The sequence below is a fragment of the Semicossyphus pulcher genome, unplaced genomic scaffold, assembly GCF_022749685.1.
Source record: "Semicossyphus pulcher isolate SPU_LCO1_2020_fin unplaced genomic scaffold, fSemPul1.0.p SCAF_14, whole genome shotgun sequence".
Classification (NCBI taxonomy): Eukaryota; Metazoa; Chordata; class Actinopteri; order Labriformes; family Labridae; genus Semicossyphus; species Semicossyphus pulcher.
This window is the reverse complement of record NW_027211648.1, coordinates 1,925,633-1,943,340: the sequence shown is the minus strand read 5'-3', so window position 1 is coordinate 1,943,340 and position 17,708 is coordinate 1,925,633. Positions and strand designations below refer to the sequence as shown.

General features: G+C 43.9%; 1 protein-coding gene across 1 annotated transcript in view; it reads right to left on the bottom strand.

Annotated features, from left to right (window-relative positions):
• Positions 1–207: 207 nt before the first annotated feature.
• The window catches only part of trim9 (tripartite motif containing 9), a 49,911-nt gene continuing 32,410 nt past the window's right edge, over positions 208–17,708 (bottom strand). The window contains exons 7-11 of the mRNA XM_069661530.1: positions 16,251–16,389; positions 13,117–13,155; positions 9,092–9,395; positions 7,889–8,051; positions 208–5,052 (exon numbers count right to left, since the gene is read on the bottom strand). Of these exons, the coding sequence (XP_069517631.1) occupies positions 4,975–5,052; positions 7,889–8,051; positions 9,092–9,395; positions 13,117–13,155; positions 16,251–16,389 (723 nt within the window). The 3' untranslated portion in view covers positions 208–4,974. The remainder of the gene's footprint in view (positions 5,053–7,888; positions 8,052–9,091; positions 9,396–13,116; positions 13,156–16,250; positions 16,390–17,708) is intronic.

The following is a 17,708-nucleotide window of genomic DNA, read 5'->3' as shown; positions in this document are numbered from 1 at the left end:
CTGCAGAAGGCGAACAACAGAGAGAGAGACTGCAGGGAGGAAGCACGGAACGTTTAGTGCCACTAATGTTTGTCTCCATGGTTACACTTATTGTATACATCATAGTTAGTTTATTTGAATAAAGATAGACAGACGGAAGGACAGACAGACAGACAGGTGAATAGAGGAATAGACGGAGAGACAGAAAGATATTCCAGGCAGTGTAACTCCTTGTTGACACCCATTTATTGAATTTCCACAAATACAAAAGAACACAGAGGCTCATTTTACACTTCAGATCATCATAATAATAATATCAGTAATATGGTAATGATTGACATACAGTCATAACAATCATAATAATCATACTGTGTTAAAATTATAGTCATAATAATGTTCACTTTATAGTCATTTAATTCTCCAGAGACAGTTTCAATGTAAAGAGATGACATTCTACCTCGGACCAAACAGGGCGAAAAGAATCACTTTGGAGTTCAAATGAGGTTATAATGCAGGTAACGCACGCACGCACACACACACACGCACACACATGTATGTACATTTGGAGATAACACCCAGTGTCGCACAGCGACTGTGTGTAATTTGTAATAGTTCATAAAAGCTCTATGAGTGTCTGATAGACTTTGACTCCCCCCTCGGCCTACTTTAATATTTAAGTCTATTTGGTTTGTTTAATTTATCCTACAATCACACACTTGTTAAAGTCAGCAAAGAAACACACATTATGTTACTTATCAACCAAATAAGTCAATATAACATGTTCACACAGAAACCGTCCAGGAACAGATCATTAGTCTTTAAAGTAACAGACGTGTGTTTCGTACTGGACATGAAAAACCTTTTAAACTGTTTTTCTGAACTAAAGCCAGTTTGTTTATCTGCCCTGGAATCTGAGGTTGTGTAATTCTGTCATAATGGTGTCTCTGTGTTGGGTCAAAGCAAGTTCTCCCTGCTCACTGACCCACTGCTGAATGAGCTGCTTTTGTCTCGTCCTGTTATAATTAAGACCGGACGAACGATGAAAACCGCCTGTTGAATATTGCCTCAGTTAAAAGCTTGAATCCAGTCTTTCAGTAAATGCCGTGCAACTTGCTGAAGGTTTGCTTTTCCTGTCAGCCCTCATGCACATATCAAACTGAACGCTATATCGTTTACGGTGAGCAGCTCTTTTAGCATCAATGTGGTGTCAATTCCAGATGATTTACAATCAATATTAGAAGTAATATCAGAGAGGGTCAGTTGGAGAAAGACACCTTGCCATACCTGTCTGTGATATACCCGCCAACACTGTGGGTTATTCACCGTAACAGGCATGACTGTTGTTGAGTTTGCCCTTTTGCCGATAGATAAAAAATACGTAGCAGCAGGTGAAGTCAGGCATCACAGATGTTACAGTCGACTCTGCTGAAGCAATGAATCTAGTTTGTAGCAAAGTTTCATCAATCTTTTGGGTACTGAAGAGGGGAAAAGGCACACCCATGACGCTCAAGCACAGGATAGCACCTTATGTGAATGCTCCACATGTAGCAGGGCTACGATGCACGGGGATCATTTCTGGGCAACGTGAAGATGCAACAGGTCCCTCAAACTGACCAACACTTTTTAAGCAAAGCTAGCAGCATGACTTCATGGTTCATCAGTTGGGCTTCCACTTCGGTCCAGACTTAAATAACTCGACCACAATTGGATGGGTCGGTAGGAAGTTTTGTTCTCACACTGGTGGTAGCCAGAGGAAAAGTCCCATTAGGTGAAGCTGTGAATTCCAACATCATGATTCTAATGGTTGTGATTTTAAGAGACGTATCTTGACGACTGTTGAATGAATTGCTGTGAATCTTTGTACTGTCACTCGTGTTCCCCAAAGGATGGATCCTAAATACTTAACTTGATACTTAACCTGGCTTTTCCTTTAGCACCACTAGCAGGTAAAAAAAAAGTCACTTATTGGACAAGCAAGCATGTTGTATTGACAATCATTTCCCCCGGAGGATAAATCCTTACAACTTCTCTGGACCCCTGACTTTCTTAACTTGATCCCTGACTTTTCCTCTAGCACCACCAGCAGGTAAAAAACATGTAAGCTAACAGCTACAAATTGGACAGGCAAAAATGTTGTTTTTACGTTTATTGTCCCCAGAGGATAAATCTTAACGATATAATTAATATTTTTTTGACAAAGTTTTAATTGCTTGTCAAGTTTTCCACTGACGCTCAGGATCCCAGGAGGATGAATCGTACTAAATTTCCTCGACCCCTGACCTTCTTTCCTTCTAGCACTTCCAGCAGCTCAGAGTTCGGTCTTATACTGTGAAATGTCTCAGTATCTACAAGGTCTGCAGAGGATAAATCCTAATGACTTTGGCAATCCTCTGGGGCCTATCTTGTTGCCTGGTATTTCTTCTAATGCCACCAGCAGGTAAAAAGCATTTTGAGATAATTGCAGAAGAGTTTTCTGCTGGACTTCAGGCTCCCCAGAGACAATTCTGACAACTTTGGTGATAACTTTTACTCCATGACAATGTCTTGACAACTGTTGCCATAAAGTTTTGTAATGATGCGCATGGTTCCCAAAGGATCAATCCTCACAACTTGATCCCTGACTTCCATCTGGCTCCACCAGCAGGCCAAAGTTTGTACTTGTACCTCTCATGTAAAATATCTCTGCTTCTGCAGGTTGGACTCGCACAAAATGATGTACTGACAATCATGGTCTGCAGAGGATGAATCATAACTTTTCCTCCGATTCTCACATGAGTTCAACATTTCTGCTTCAAACGACATGTCTTGATGACTGAGGGATTTACGACGTGACGTTTTGTGATGAGATTCAGAACAGACTTTTCTTTAGCCAGCCACAAAATGTCCTACTGATCTTCATGATCCACAGAGGATGAGCCCAAATCACATTGATTTTCCACCACCCTAAATCATGAGATTCACATTTTTCCTTTTGAATGACATGTCTAGAAATGTGTCAGCTGGATGACAGGAAAAAAATGGTCCAGACATTCATGGACCCCAGAGGATGAAATGTGGGAACTTTGGTGTTTACTCATTTTTTCTCCAGCTCCATCATCAGGTCACCATGGCAACCTATCATACACTTTGATTTATGATCAAATAATATCTGCAAAATGAAAGACCGTCCCATCAGCTTAACCTGTATTTGTGTTTGATGCAAATGAACAAATGCTAGCAGGCTAACATGCTAAACTACGACAGTTAGCATTGTCACTGTGAGCATTAAAGCATGTTAGCGTGCTAGCTTTAGCACTGAGCTCAAAGCACTGATGTGCACCACAAGCTGCTAGCATGGCTTAAAAAACGACATGTTTGCTGTTGCACAGATGCGACGCCACAAAGACATCCCCGTGCATCATCATCATTTCCTTTTGCTTTAGAAGAACATAAACGAGTAAACACATTCTGAAAAGCTTCTTCAGTTTGAGAACAAACTACTTTTAAAAAAGGATTCAGTCTCTGCCTTTCTGTAATAACTTTACATCAAATAAATGAACAATGTTGAACTCTCATTGAAAAACATCAATAACTTATTTATCTATACACTTCTCTGCAATAGATCATTTCAAGAACAATATTACAAAACTACCAGGATTCAGTCGACTACAGTAAAAAAATGCAGAAAGAAGCGAGCTGCTGTAGCACCGTGTTCAAGCAGCTTCACACTCAGCATCTTTAACCATTTTCAACACACAGAATTCGCCACGTTCATGATACATTAACCAGAAATCTGCCTTGTTCTTTGCGTGCTCTTTCTCTGCACGGAGGCCCTGCTCTCAGGAGAGCTCTTATACGAGGATGCTGCATTAATATTACTAAAGACGATACAGAAGGTTCACATGTGCAAAGCCACTAAGAAAAGCATCTCATGTACACGGACGAGGATACCACGACGCGGCTGCAGCTGCTGACCAGTCTCATCCACCGCCACCGCACACACATTCTCTCTCCCTCACACACACAAAAGACGACCTCTCATGCCCCCAAATGTTTTAGATGTTCAAGACTGTTGGCAGGAAAAGAAATGTACAGCATATTGTGTTTGATTATAAGTTTTCAAAGACAGAACGTTAAAAATGAAGAATAAGATACACTGAACTGTATCTTGATGGTGCATGGGGACTACTTTTTCTACATCAACTCATTTACAAAACAATCTCGCTCGTTCAAAGATGTAGTTCTTCGTTTGGAGGAAATGTGCTTATTTGCTTACTTGTGGAGAGTTGCGTAAGTGACTCTGTCCAAAGGTAAATCTGCCCGCCGGCACATCTAAAGTTCACTAATTAACACATTTATGTGCTTGAATATTTCTTGTGCTCGTAAAACCTCAACGTTTCCTATTTACATTCATGTTTTCATACAGAATTAATAAATGATGGTTTAATCAGTGAGCTTCGGAGGTGTTGGCAGACATGTTTTTAAGCCATGAACAAAGCCAGGCTAGCTATTTCCCCCTGTTTCCAGTCATTATGCTAAGCTAGGCTAAGGTTAGCTTCATATTTAGCGTAGAAATATAAAAATGGTATCAATCTTCTCATCAAACTCTCGGGAAGAAAGCAAAAAAAAGGTATTTTCCACAATTTTCCCTGTGATCACTGCACATAATTCCAAGTCCAGCAGCTTGAAATGAGGATTCTTTTTTAACAGGACAATCTGTGTCGTTCTGCGTCGCGTCAAAATACAAGGTACAGATTGCAAAGCACTGTACATTTAAACACTGTCCTGCAGGTGGTCCATGTGTTCAAGGGTTAGGCATGATAAAGGCATGGCTCAGCGCTGGATGGGGCCTCTTGCAGAGAGTCATAGGGTCAGTCGGTCAGGGGGACAAGAGGAGGAGAGGGGAGAGCGGGGATGAGGGTGGCTGAGGGTGGGATCATAGTAATTGGCTGGCTGGATGAACCCTGGGAAATCCGGGAGGGGTTTTACCCATCGATTGTAAGGGGTGGATAGTCTCTAGCACACAGAGCCAGTGGGATCTGCCTCCCCGGGAGTGTAGAAATCAGGGATGGGTAGTCCAGTGTGCAGCGTAACCTGAAGACAAACACACACAAGTACAGATCAAGATGCTGCTTTATATTTCTGCCTGCAGGTGGAGCTGTTGAACCATTATCTCAGTGAGTGTTTGGTCCTGAAGGCACTTTGCTTTCATTACCCACAGACTGCATTCAAAATGAGAGAAGTAGCTGAGTGCAAGAAGAGATGCAAAGTTCTAACTGTTGTTGAGTCTTTGAAGCTTCCTCTTTCAAGGTTTAATCCTCTGAGCCCGTATTTGTTAAACTTAGAAAAGCAGTTTTAATTAATAATAACTGTACTCAAGTGATTCTTTAATGATCCACAGTAAAAACCTCCTGTTGTGCCTGCAGCGCTGCTCTGGGAAGGGGAATCTCATGCACAAGCAGCCAGGGTTAGCGCAGAAACAGCACCACCTGGAGCTGTTTTACAAGCTTACATCTTGAAACGTTGCTTCAAATTAAATGTGACTCTGGAAAGTCTTTTAACTAATGTTAAATATTAACATGATAGCTGTGAGCTATTGAAAGTGAGTCTCTCTGCCAAATGTGTTTGGTAAAAATGCAGTAGAAATACACGTTTGAAAAGGGCACACTCTATGTGCAGATTACTCCCCACAAAGAGTAACACTGTGCGTGTATAATAATGTCTGTGATATTTTCTCTTCCACTGGGGGAAGCTTCAAAGGTCGGAGACAATCTGGGCTTGGTTGTTGAGACTGCACACGTACAGAAATTTTCTGTTACACTGAAGGGTGCGGGGTTTGAGAGATGTGGGCACTTATCAGGCATACTGTATACGATGTACTACTGTATACTGCATCCTGCGTTCAGTGGTAGTCTGTAGTACAGAGCTGTTCACATGTATTTCGCAGTTTGCAACGCCAGGCGCCAGTTTCCAGTATACAACAGCCCAAAGCAAAGAGCTGCTTCTTTAGCTACAGCGCCCCCTTCTGCCAAAACACTCACAACTTCATCTGAAACCCAAGTGAGAAAAATCCCAACAAAGAAACCAGAGAAGGGCAGAATATTAAAGAAAATGTTCAGCAGCCGAGAAAGAGCTTAATGTGTGTTTTCCCTATTTGCATACGGTGCTTAGGAAGTGTGTATGAAGTGTTGCTAAAAGACATAAGAAATGAAAAGCCTGTGTGATTGAACGGTGCATGAAAAAGTCAAACAGTGTTCTAACAGTCTCAGAAGATTTTAAGAATCTTAAAACAAAAGTTTGACATTTGGGAAATTTTGCCCAGAGAGAAAAGAAAACAAATTATATAAGCAAACACTTTGCCCTTAGAAAAAACAGACATTTTTAAGGACCTTTTATTGAACACATGGAAACAACATTGTGGTGCTGCTGTAACCTTTAAACTGACTGTACGGGGAGAATCTTTACCTAACTCACCTGTTAACATTACATTAAGGCTTAAAGTGATGCAGCATTAGGGGCGTGGCCTCTTTGAGTGACAGGTGGGAGCTGCTAGCTGTCTGCTACGTGTCACCTCAGCTAATTCAGTCACTGAACGTAACCTCTGGGCCGGGTTAGTGCTGCTGGAGATTTGTTCATGTAAATATCAGACAATCAGACACACGTCTAACACACAGTGAGTGAAAATCTAGTATTAATTAGCAGCTATCTGTGTCTGTGCTCACCATACCTGGCTTCAGTGTTTATCATACATTTATATATTTGTGGCGGGCCGTGCAGGGAGTCAGGATGTGGTTGGCCTTCACAGAGGTGGTGGAGGGCTGTATTGATAAAAGGAGTGATTTGGTTTGTGTTGTCACCCACCTCTTGAGTCTACTGCGTTCCACAAGCTCTCTTATACCCCTTTCCCACCAAAATTAGCGTTGACGCAGGTTTTCCAGACGCGGAAAGACCTGCTTATAAATGCCAATCATCTCTTTTCCCATTGCCAGTGAAGTATACTCCTGTAAGTCTCTTTCTGCTGCGTCACCGTCTGATGTCACAAACGTGCCGGAGGCAGGGTTAGTAAACGGTGAAGATGTTACGGTGGTTAGGTCTTTATTGTATCTATCACTCATTCAGTTTATGAAACTCGGTGCCGACAAATTTGGAACAATGTTCGAGCGCTGCTGGGACGGAGACGGGCGGAATTTGTAGCTGAAGCAGAAGTTACAGACGGAGCATCGCGCTGGAAATGGTGCAGAGATTAGTGTGTCGACACGGGTTTTGTGTTCCCATCATGTCCATGTCGATCAGAGCCGTGGCGATAATTACCTGGGTCAGAGTCATTTGACCCGGGTCTGAATGCCGATTGTAACCAACTAAGCAAAAAAGCCGGGTGTTGGCGGGTTTTTTGACCAGTGGGAAAGCGGCTTTAGCTTCATTGGTCTGATAAATAAACAACTCCTGTCTGCCACCACCACCCATACAATCTCATTCTCAGGGAAACACTTTGGCTAACAAGCTAATAAATTAGCCACAAGCACAGAGTGTATAGTTTTGATAGCTTTTTATCTGCTAACCCATCACTGCTCCTCAGCTCGTCCAAATATGGTCACTTCCTGTTCCAAATAACAAATACAAGTCAGAACTCCAGGCTTTAAATAGGCAGTCGACTAAACAGATGGGTGACATCACAGTGACTACATCCATTACTATTACAGTCTGTGGTTTTGACAGAGCCAGGCTAAGCTAACAGGCTGCTAGCTGAAGCTTCATATTCAGACATATGGGATAGTAATCGATTTAAATGAGAGTCAAATCAAAAGTTTTCCTTTGAACCAACTTGAAACTAATCAATGACATGGATTCAATTTGTCCAATTCATCACAGAATCATCCAACTCTGAAACAAAAGCAGTTTAAATTTAATGTGAACAAACGTCATTCTGTACCTGGACATTTCTGTTGATGCTGATGGCCGGGTAATAGGCGCCCTCCAGGCTTTCAAAAGCCACCGGGCCCTGCTGCTCGTCATTGAGGAGGAAGATGACGATCCCGCGAGTGAAGTCCAGCAGCACTCCTATTGTGGAGCCTTTAGTGATGCCTCCGTCCGTCCTGCACCGTCACACACACAGAAATTAACTCAAAAGATATTCACGCTAAATCTGTCCTGAGACCGTTTACTCAACTGCTGCTCTCAGGGAAACTTTTTACTTTTTGCTGCACCACATTCAGAGGCAAATATTGTGCTTTTAGTCCGTTACATTTACTGTTCAGCTTCAGATGAAGATATAACATAAAAACATAGACATTGCTATAAAAACAACACATCTTAAAGGTTTAAACAGCCCTTTTGCTCCTTAACACGTCCTACAGAAACCTCTCGTCATGTTTCAGATGTCTGTGACATTTAAGCATTCCAACTTCTCAGACGGTTTCATTCAAATATCTTTTTAAGAGAAATAATTATTAATAATTTCATATTAAAAGCAGAGATTTGAGAAATCTCTTCTAGTTAACTCCAAATGACGTTTTAACATGAGCGAATGATTTATTTTTGAATAATCTAACACTTTCAGAAGCCATTTGCTGCACTTTTACCTTTGAAACGTCAGGAATATATTGCTGATAATCCTTCTGTAGTTTTACTTTAGTACGATTTGAAAGTTCCTGTTGGTTGACAAATTATTTTTAAGTTGTTTAATTCGTTCTTTCACTTTAGTAAAGGTGTAAAAGACGCATCTAAAAGCTGCTCTTCATCATTCGTATGAACATGGGCGGTCGGTTGCACACGCATCACGTTGCCTCATTTCCGCTGCCTGGCTCGACTCGCTTTCAGTACCAGAGACTTTTTCTGAATTTGGATTTACATTGAAGAAAGCCCCCCCCTCAATGCAGGCGGGGTCATTTAGTGGATTTTCAAAGCAACACTGCTTGAAACATTCTGGACTTCTTTACAGGACACAAACTCAGGAGAAAGGGAGGATATTAAAGGGATGGAGTTCTTGATTTTTGCTGCAGCAAGGAGACAATGTTGTTATTACATCCTGGAAGCTTGGCAGAGGTGATAAAAAAGAAGTACGAGGTACTTTTGGGGGGGAAATGAGTGCTTTGATCCGCACCGAGCAGAGTAAATGAAGCATCTGATTTCTTACCTGTTGGTGTGCGAGTTGTTGTGCATGAACCAGGAGCGGTTGTTGTCCACATACATGGCCCAGGCCTTGTCGTCCTTCCCCAGCATCACATCCTTCAGGACGTCACCTCGAGCGAGCCCGAAGGCCGGGTCGGGATGGTTATCGTAGCGATCGATGGTCATTTCCCAGTAGTGAACGCCGCGGGAGAAAGCGGAGTTACCCATGACCACCCTGTCGTCGTAGCTGTTGCACGTCACCGTCAGGTTGTCGTTGGAGAGGATGATGTCCGGGTGAGCCGAGGCGGGGTCGAAGGTGAACCAAGCGACTGTGCACAAACACGGGAATAGTAGCACGCATGTGTGTTTAGCATCATAGTTTCACTGAGAGCAAGGCCGGATGCAACGATCATGATGTCACGATGGAGGGAGGTGAAAGTAGAGGCTGCAGGTTACATGAGGTGAAGATACACTGAGAGATAACTTGATGAGAGGAGAGAAGGTGAGATGATTGATTCATCATTCTTAGCATCTCACTATAAAACTTAACCTTTACCTTCATCCCTATAATCTTACAGCTTTCTCAGTTGCTTTGGCACAGCTCTCTGATAAAAGACAGATCATTTCTCGTTCTATATATGCGTCTACAAGTGTCGCAGCACATTTAGGTGTAAGATTGTTTGTTGGCTTCTCTGCTGTGAGACCACTGCAGAAACACAATACACAAAAATCGCTTTTCCTCACACTATATGGAGATTTGCTCTTTTGCAAGTGGACTGTAAAAACTTAGGGGGGAATTCACTAAGAATGAATTGCGGCCGCTGATAGCTCCATAAACTGGGCATCATTTGCACCCGCTATCTGCTCTGTGTCAAGGTCGGATTCACAAAGCAGATTGCACTGATGATATTCACAAACACAGTGTCGCAGCTCCGTGCAGTTTGCTCCTGTTTTGTGTCTGATTGTGAAGAGAAGCTGTCTGCACCTCCGCTCTCTCAGGCATTAGCTGAGCTGCACACTGACGGATCTCAGCTCCATGCACTGATCGATGATGAGGAGGGGGCAGCCCTTCTAACAGTTTATTGTAAAGTCCAGACTCGACAGGCGTTTGCTAGTTTAACTGTCTGTAACGTAGCTTCACTTTTTAAACAGCAGCTCGTCCAGATAACAGTCCTGTGTAACGGCTCCACACATGTGGACAAAGTGTGCACGTGTGCCGGGGTTGCGCCTCGCACAGATCCGGACTGATTGATCTCCCAGTTATAAAAAAAATGACAAAACATAAATAGAATGTTTTTACAGACAAACATTTTTTGATCACACAGAAGGTTGAACTGTCGCCATGATCAGCGTAAACTCGGAGCGTGACAGCCCTTATAATGCTGCGCCGCAGCTCCCACCAGCTCTCTGCAGACGGTCATATTTTCACTCTAACTGCACGGTGCTGTTAGCGCTGCTGTTTGTGAATTACACGCTTTTTGCCACGAGCATAAAGGTGCCGAATTTTCCCTGAATGTCTGTTTAATGACTCATTTAAATAAGCACAAACAGCACAGGAGCACTGGTGCTCTGCAGCGCTGTTTGGGGAGCCTTTAACTCTCTGCGTGGGCTTCGAGAAGGATGGCTTTTGTCTCATGCACAGATTTAGCCGGCACAAAAGCCACGCAATCCTTTATCGAATCCCCCCCAAAGTCTCTTGAAATCAAACTGAAGATTTTTCACTTTAGTTCCTTCAGTTTGCCTCTTAAAAAGCCGTCTGGTACGGAACATTTAGCCGTCAAACAATGCAGGACAAGACGAATCAGGCGAATGAAGAACACGTAAAAAGTCATTCTGACAAAACAGCTCGACATTTTCATCACTGTGGTTTTTCACACTTTCAAAGGAACGTGACAGTTTGGTTCCACTGACTAAACTATTGACACAACAACATCATTCCGACACATGGAGTACAGGTGTAGTGCGAGTTACAGCCTCTGCAGGTTCGCTGTAGTGTTTCGCTGCATGTAGGAGCTGTTCAGGGAGACGTGTCTTCAGTGCTGAGAACTTAACTTCTTTTAAAGGAAATGAGCCAAAGCAACAGAGAAGAAGTGTAACAATTATAAAGCATAACTACTAATATCACACCTGTGTCAGACAGTCTGCAAATTACCCTCATATACTGTGGATGCACATGTGGATGTTGTAGCGCTCTCATTACTTTGCTCTCATTGCTTTTTTGTACGGATGCTTTGTTTAGATCTGATCTTGTTTTGTTAAGAACTCTCATCTGTGCATGAACGTTGCAACACCAAGTTATTTATTATTAGTAATACAAAGTAATACAGTGCGTGTTTGTGGAGACGAAGGCCTGGACGTAACTGAGGAGAAACACGTCCCGAAAGAGTTTAATTAAAGCTGCTCTGGACAATGAATATCTATCATTATTCATTATGCAATCTGTCACATGACTGTGTCTTATGTGAAGAAGTAACTCTTCAGGTTTTAACCCTTTCCTCACTACAAGATCAAAGTTAGTGACTAGCTGGCGGCGAGTTCAGCAGCTAAAGAGCTTCGTATTTCCCTCAGTCGTTGGAGGAGACCAAACCAAGAGATACAAGAGCAGTGAATGATGTATTTACATTCACTGGGTAAACAAGTCACGACTCCAAAATCAATAATCATATTGTTCTGTTTCTGCTGAAGCATAAATATGCACATATTTGTCAGTTTTTCACCATAAGAATTCATCCATCCCTCCATTTTGTTCTGCTCATGCAGGGACGAGCAGCAGAGGCAGAAGTTTTACTAAGTTAGCCCGGCCGGAGGCGCTGCACGGTGGGCCAGTGGTTGGCACTGTCGCCTCACAGCTAGAAGGTTCCTAGTTCAAACCCTGGTTTAGATGTATGGGGCCTTTCTGTGTGGAGTTTGCATTGCATCTTCCCGTCTCCCGGTTTCCTCCGGGTTCGCCGACATGCTCGTTAGGTTCATCTATGACTCCAAATTGCCCGTAGGTGTGAACGTGTGTGAATGATGGATGGATGGCCCAGACGTCACTCTCCATAGCAATGATTTCCAGCTCCTTCTAGGGGATCTGAAGATTTTCCCAGGCCAGAGGGGATATATAATCCCTCCAGCGAGCTCTGTGTCTACTGGGGTCTCCCCCCAGTCGGACGTGACAGGAGAACAGCCAAAGAGGCGCGCCCGGGAGGCCTTAGCTCCTCTCGAGCTCCTCCCCAGCTCTGTAAGGCTGACCCCAGCCACCCAGCTGAAACGCTGGCTCAACCTGGCTGAGAGGTTTGGGTGTCCCTGTGACCCTGAGAGCAGCATTGTTGAGGGTAATAGCTTCGGGTAGGGTCTCCTAAGGCACATTTGTCCTACAGAAGGGTCCAGTCTAAGAGCGACTCACAGGAACACAATGAACTGGCAGAGACGGAGCTGCTGTATGTTTCCCAGAAAAAGTTCTCGTGGCCTACTGGTTCTTAGAACGTAGAAACGAATGAACTGTAAGACAATATGTTAATGTTTCGTCGCCCCCAAAGATTTATTTAATGCACATAAACATTTAATATTCACACTGATTGTATTTTGTTTTGGTGCAGACAGAACATCAGCTAATAAACAAAACCACCTGCATGGACTGATACCACTTTGTTTTGTGAGGTGACCTTTAATGTTTTCAGAGCTCTTGCACATTTCACGGAGAGCTATCGAAATGAAATGCAAATCATTCTGCCGACGGTTTGACTCAGGTATGACAGTGTAGAAACTCAGCTCTGAATACAGAGAAATGTGGGAGTTTAACAGATGGGATGTTTGCTTCCTGTGGGCTCCACACAGCTTTCAGTGGTGTCACTATGTGCAGTCAGGTTTCATTACGTAGCTTTATTTCCCCCAGGAAATAAAACAAAGGCATTCATTAGAAGACTGCAGTGAACCTTTAATAAGTGCAGCCCACAGAGCAGCAAACTGCCCACCTGCTGGCTCCAGAGTGAACACGGCACCGATGGAACAGGAAATGACCGGTAGGAGATCAGAGAGGAAACACTCAGCAATGAAAGCAATCCATACCTGTGCCTATAGACTGAATATCGCATGGAGGGAGTCCAGCTGAAATGTGAAATGAAGGGGGAGGAGGGGGAGAAAAGGAAGAAAGGAAAAAGGGGAGAAAACAAGAGGGGGAGGAGAGCGTAGTGCAGCAGGGAAGCAGACAGCGTAGAGGGGTCAGGAGGGGTGGAGGAGTGGGGGGAAAGCAGGTCGGATCAGGGAAGCTGGTTCAACACCAGAGAGGAGACCCCAAATACAAAACAAAGAGTCCCTAGAAACAGATCAGGTGAAAAGAACAAACACAAAGCAAAGAGAAAGACTGTTCTGATGGAGAAATTCACACTTTTCTGTCGTTCCAGGGGGGAAATAAAAGCAACGGTCCGGTCAGGGTGAAGGAGGTCCCATCTTTGAGAAAGCACAGATTGGTTAGAGCTGCTGAGTCCCGATTGTGTCTGGTGGAGAGGCTGTCTGAGCCTTTCAGCTCCACTCAGGGATGACAAGCTTCCCCGTCTATGCAGAGCAGCGTTTAACTAATGGGAAAGCAAGCACGTGGGTGGATTAAACAGGAGCCAGCTGCTACTGGATGTACCTGCTTTAAAAGCTTAAACAAACCCTTTAAACAGAATTCACGGCCTGCTTGTGACTGGGATTTGCTCTCATTATTCTTGTGTGAAGAGAAAGATAAAAGAGGGTGAGGACGTTTGCGTCCGCAGATTCTTAAAACCCTTTAAACACATAATTGAAAAATCAAAATGCATTATTTTCCATCTGAAATAAGCTGAAATGCTTTTGCCAAAGAAGAGGGCAAATAAATTCTCTTCCCCCCCCATATTCTTAAGAAGACCTCTTTCTGAAGATGCAAGGTTTTAGTTGGGCAGCAACAATTTATTATCTAAAGATCATGGTATCAAGCGAGATGTATTTTTGTTAATGAACAGCAGATCCCCACAGAGAGGAAGGTAAGCAAGCCTCAGGCAGTGACGATCACTAAGAAACTCCTGTAATCAGAGCTGTGAAGAAATACCGGCCATTAATCCACCATAATATCTACGGAAGCCCTAAGTGGACATGGTCATGTCAGATGATCATAACTCGTCTCCCCAGAGCTGCAGAAGCACCAAACAAACATGGAAACAGGCTCAACTTCCCTCATTAGTGTGACCAATGGCAGCATGGCATGTCCTGCTCTGTAACATCAGTGAGCAGCCTGTTGTCCTGTTTTCTACATCGACAGAAAACGAACCCGTCATCACGACAAAACCAGCTTTGTTATCTCGAGATAAATAAGATCGAGATCTCCAGAAAACAACTGAAATGACTTGTCTGATCACGTCGCTCTGTGGGATGGATTTTGGGACTTTTATTTTGAAAAGCCTACCGTTATCCTGAAACGGATCCGATTTGTTGCCAGACTTTGGATGTTGACTCAGGAAGCAAACAAATAATTTAAAAAACATTGCGACAGTTTAAAATCATTACAGTTATTTAAACTTTTATTTACTCGCCTTACGTTTGTCTTATTGATTTCTTTTAATCATAAAGTGTACTGAGAACATGCTGCATGACGATTCTGCCCTTCAGATGTAGTTTATTACATATCGTATGTTGTTCAGCCGAGCTTTCCTTCAGACCTGCTGCTTTGAAAAGAGACGTTTAGGCTGCTTTCACACTAAAGTCTGTTTGTTTGGTCCGAATCAAACACCAGATTGTTTCAATGTTGCATTTTGGTTTGTGTTCGCACGGCAGCTTTTACCAGCGGACCAAAAGTTTGGATGCACGAGGAAACTGCTCTCTGATTGATCAGAATTTCCAGGTGGGAAAACTCCCTGAAGTTCCTCGTCACTCCCCCACGTCTGTCCTCTACTCATCTTGCTGCCTGGCTGTGTGGCTGTCTGCAAGTGTCAGCACCTGTTAACAACTCACAATGCACTTGTTTTTTGGTTCACTTCCTACGTTTGGTTTTCGATCGCCTTCTAACCTACAGTGAACCAAATTCTGGACCAAAGTTCAAGGTTGCTTTCCCACCACCCCAGCCGACCGGACTATCCAGCTTAACGCACCAGGATTCAGTTTAAACAGACCAAACAGTCAGGTGTGAAACGCCCCTAATGTGCATTCAGAGCGCATTCACACCTGAAGTCTGTTTGTTTGATCCGAATCAAAGACCAGATTGTTACAAAGTTGCATTTTGGTTTGTTTGGTTTGTGTTCACACGGCAGCTTTTAGCAGCGGACCAAACGTTTTGATGCGCGAGGAAACTGCTCTCCGATTGGTCAGAATTTCCTGAAGTAAACAAAACAAGAGAGCACACTGATCAATCAGACTCAACATGATCGAGGACTTAAATGTTTTGTTTTTTACTTTTAACCGACACCGCTCCACAGATCGATCAGTTCCACTCTCCTTTAGTTTTTCACTGAGCAGTTTGAACACCTCCGTGTTCTCGTGCGTTTCCACGAGCATTTGTGAAATTGTTTGGTCAGCTGATATTTCTATTTCCTCGCCGCTCCCCCACGTCTGTCCTCTACTCATCTCGCTGCATGTCTCTGCAAATGTCAGCACCCGTAAACACTGCAAAGCACAGTTTTATAGTTTGTTTCCTGTATTCGGTCCTGCTTTAAGTCCGTTTACGTTCTCACTAGAATCAAACCGGACTGTGGTTCGTTTGGAAACAGACCGAGACCCGTCTTTTCTAGCGGACCACGGTCCGGTTGTTTGGTCCGCACCAGAGGTGACAAACGCTCCAGGGTTCGGTTCAAGCGGACTAAACAAGGCTGGTGTGATCCCGCCCTAAGATTGCTCATTCTTTTCTTTCTGACATCTAACTTTTGGAAGCCTTATCCAAAAAAATATCGACCGTCTTATCCAAGACAAAGGAATAAATGAGTGAATTCTGTTTTAAGAGTTCATTTTCCCTTAAAGAAAACAACGTCATAAGGAGGAGGAGGAGGAGGAGGAGGAGGAGGAGCAGGAGGAGGAGGAGGAGGAGGAGGAGGAGCAGGAGGAGGAGGAGGAGGAGGAGGAGGAGCAGTAGGAGGAGGAGGAGGAGGAGGAGGAGGAGGAGGAGCAGGAGGAGGAGCAGTAGGAGGAGGAGGAGGAGGAGCAGGAGGAGGAGGAGGAGGAGGAGGAGGAGGAGGAGGATATGATGCTCTACGTACTCTCAGAGGTCTGCATGATCAGTGTCTTGCTGTACTGGCCCACTCCACTGGCATTAAAGGCCTTCACTCTGGACTTGTATGTGCTGTTGAAGTGGAGCCCGTCCACAGTGCAGATGGTCTCAGTCCCCACGTACACTTCCTGTAAAGACACACAGTGCTTCCTGTTAAGCTGGCAGATACATCAAGTGCGTAATGCTGACACAGAAGTCGACAGTCCGGCTCTTTTAACCCTGCCGCCTCTGCTTCTGAAGCAGTGTCCCTTTTGGAAATGCTGGTGAGCGTAGAAGGGAAGAGTGTGAGTTTGTACAACTGAGCGTGGGCGAGGCAGCCCACACCGGAGTATTAATAGACGCGGGGACACAACTCGGCGAGCTCGGCATGGAGCTGCGTTGGCGAGCCTCAATGAGTCAGTGAGTAGAAAAGGAGAAAGACAAAAGTTCCTTTGCAAATTTGGGAAATAGTTGTTGGGCAAATTGTGGACACACAGAAGTTACATCGCTTTTTTTCATAACCACAAAACTCCATGGACAAAACAGTAATTTTACCCCACATGGGAGTTTCTTGTCTGATCGCTGCCTATTTCACTTTGATATTGTGTTGGATTCGAACTAACCATTTAAAACACTAAATTTGGAGATTAACACAAAACAACTAACAAATCAAGGCAGCAGAAGCTCCTGTGTTGTGCAAAGCTAAATTGCTGCTTTTGGCAATGGAGTCTGGTGTGTGTGCAGAGAGCGATGTAACGTCTGTGTGTGGTTAAAACAATCATCTTCCTCTGTAACAAAAAGGTCTATCTCTGTAGGGATCCTTTCTGTCATGTTGTCACACACTTAGAATAACAATCTGAGCCTGTCAGTGGAAACAACAAGAACTTTTAGTGGACGCATTTTGATTGGTTGCATTTCCTTATAAGCTAACACTGCAGCCATTACCATCCATTTACAGGCTACCAGCTGAAAGATCTACTGGAAACGTCACTTAGACTTTAATATGTTAAAAAGGGGCGGAGCTTTTAAAGTTATTTCTTCTTAAAGAACGTAGAACGATCTCTCAGACTGATGCTTATGACAGTCAGCCGGTCTCCTGAACTATAAGGGAACTTTACAGGTCGCTCTCAGATATCCTCTGTTATTGTACTGAGGTTTTGTTCAGGAGGTTTAAGTTGCCATTATAACAAAGCAGGGGCCGCCGCCTATGGAGGAGTGGGGGATCTGAGGTGGATGGATTACATGGTGAACCTCTGAGAGGGTATGAACACTGCTTTGATGCCAGATCACACTTCCTGTGGGATCATCCCAGCTGACAGCTGCATTACAGAGCCTCTCTCCTGATGGCGTGTCATTCAATGCCTCTCTGCAGTGTGTCACATGACTCTCATATCACACAGAGCTGTGCGGTACGGCCGTCACACATCCATTCGACAAAGCACTGCTTTCACATTCCCCTGGCTGAGCT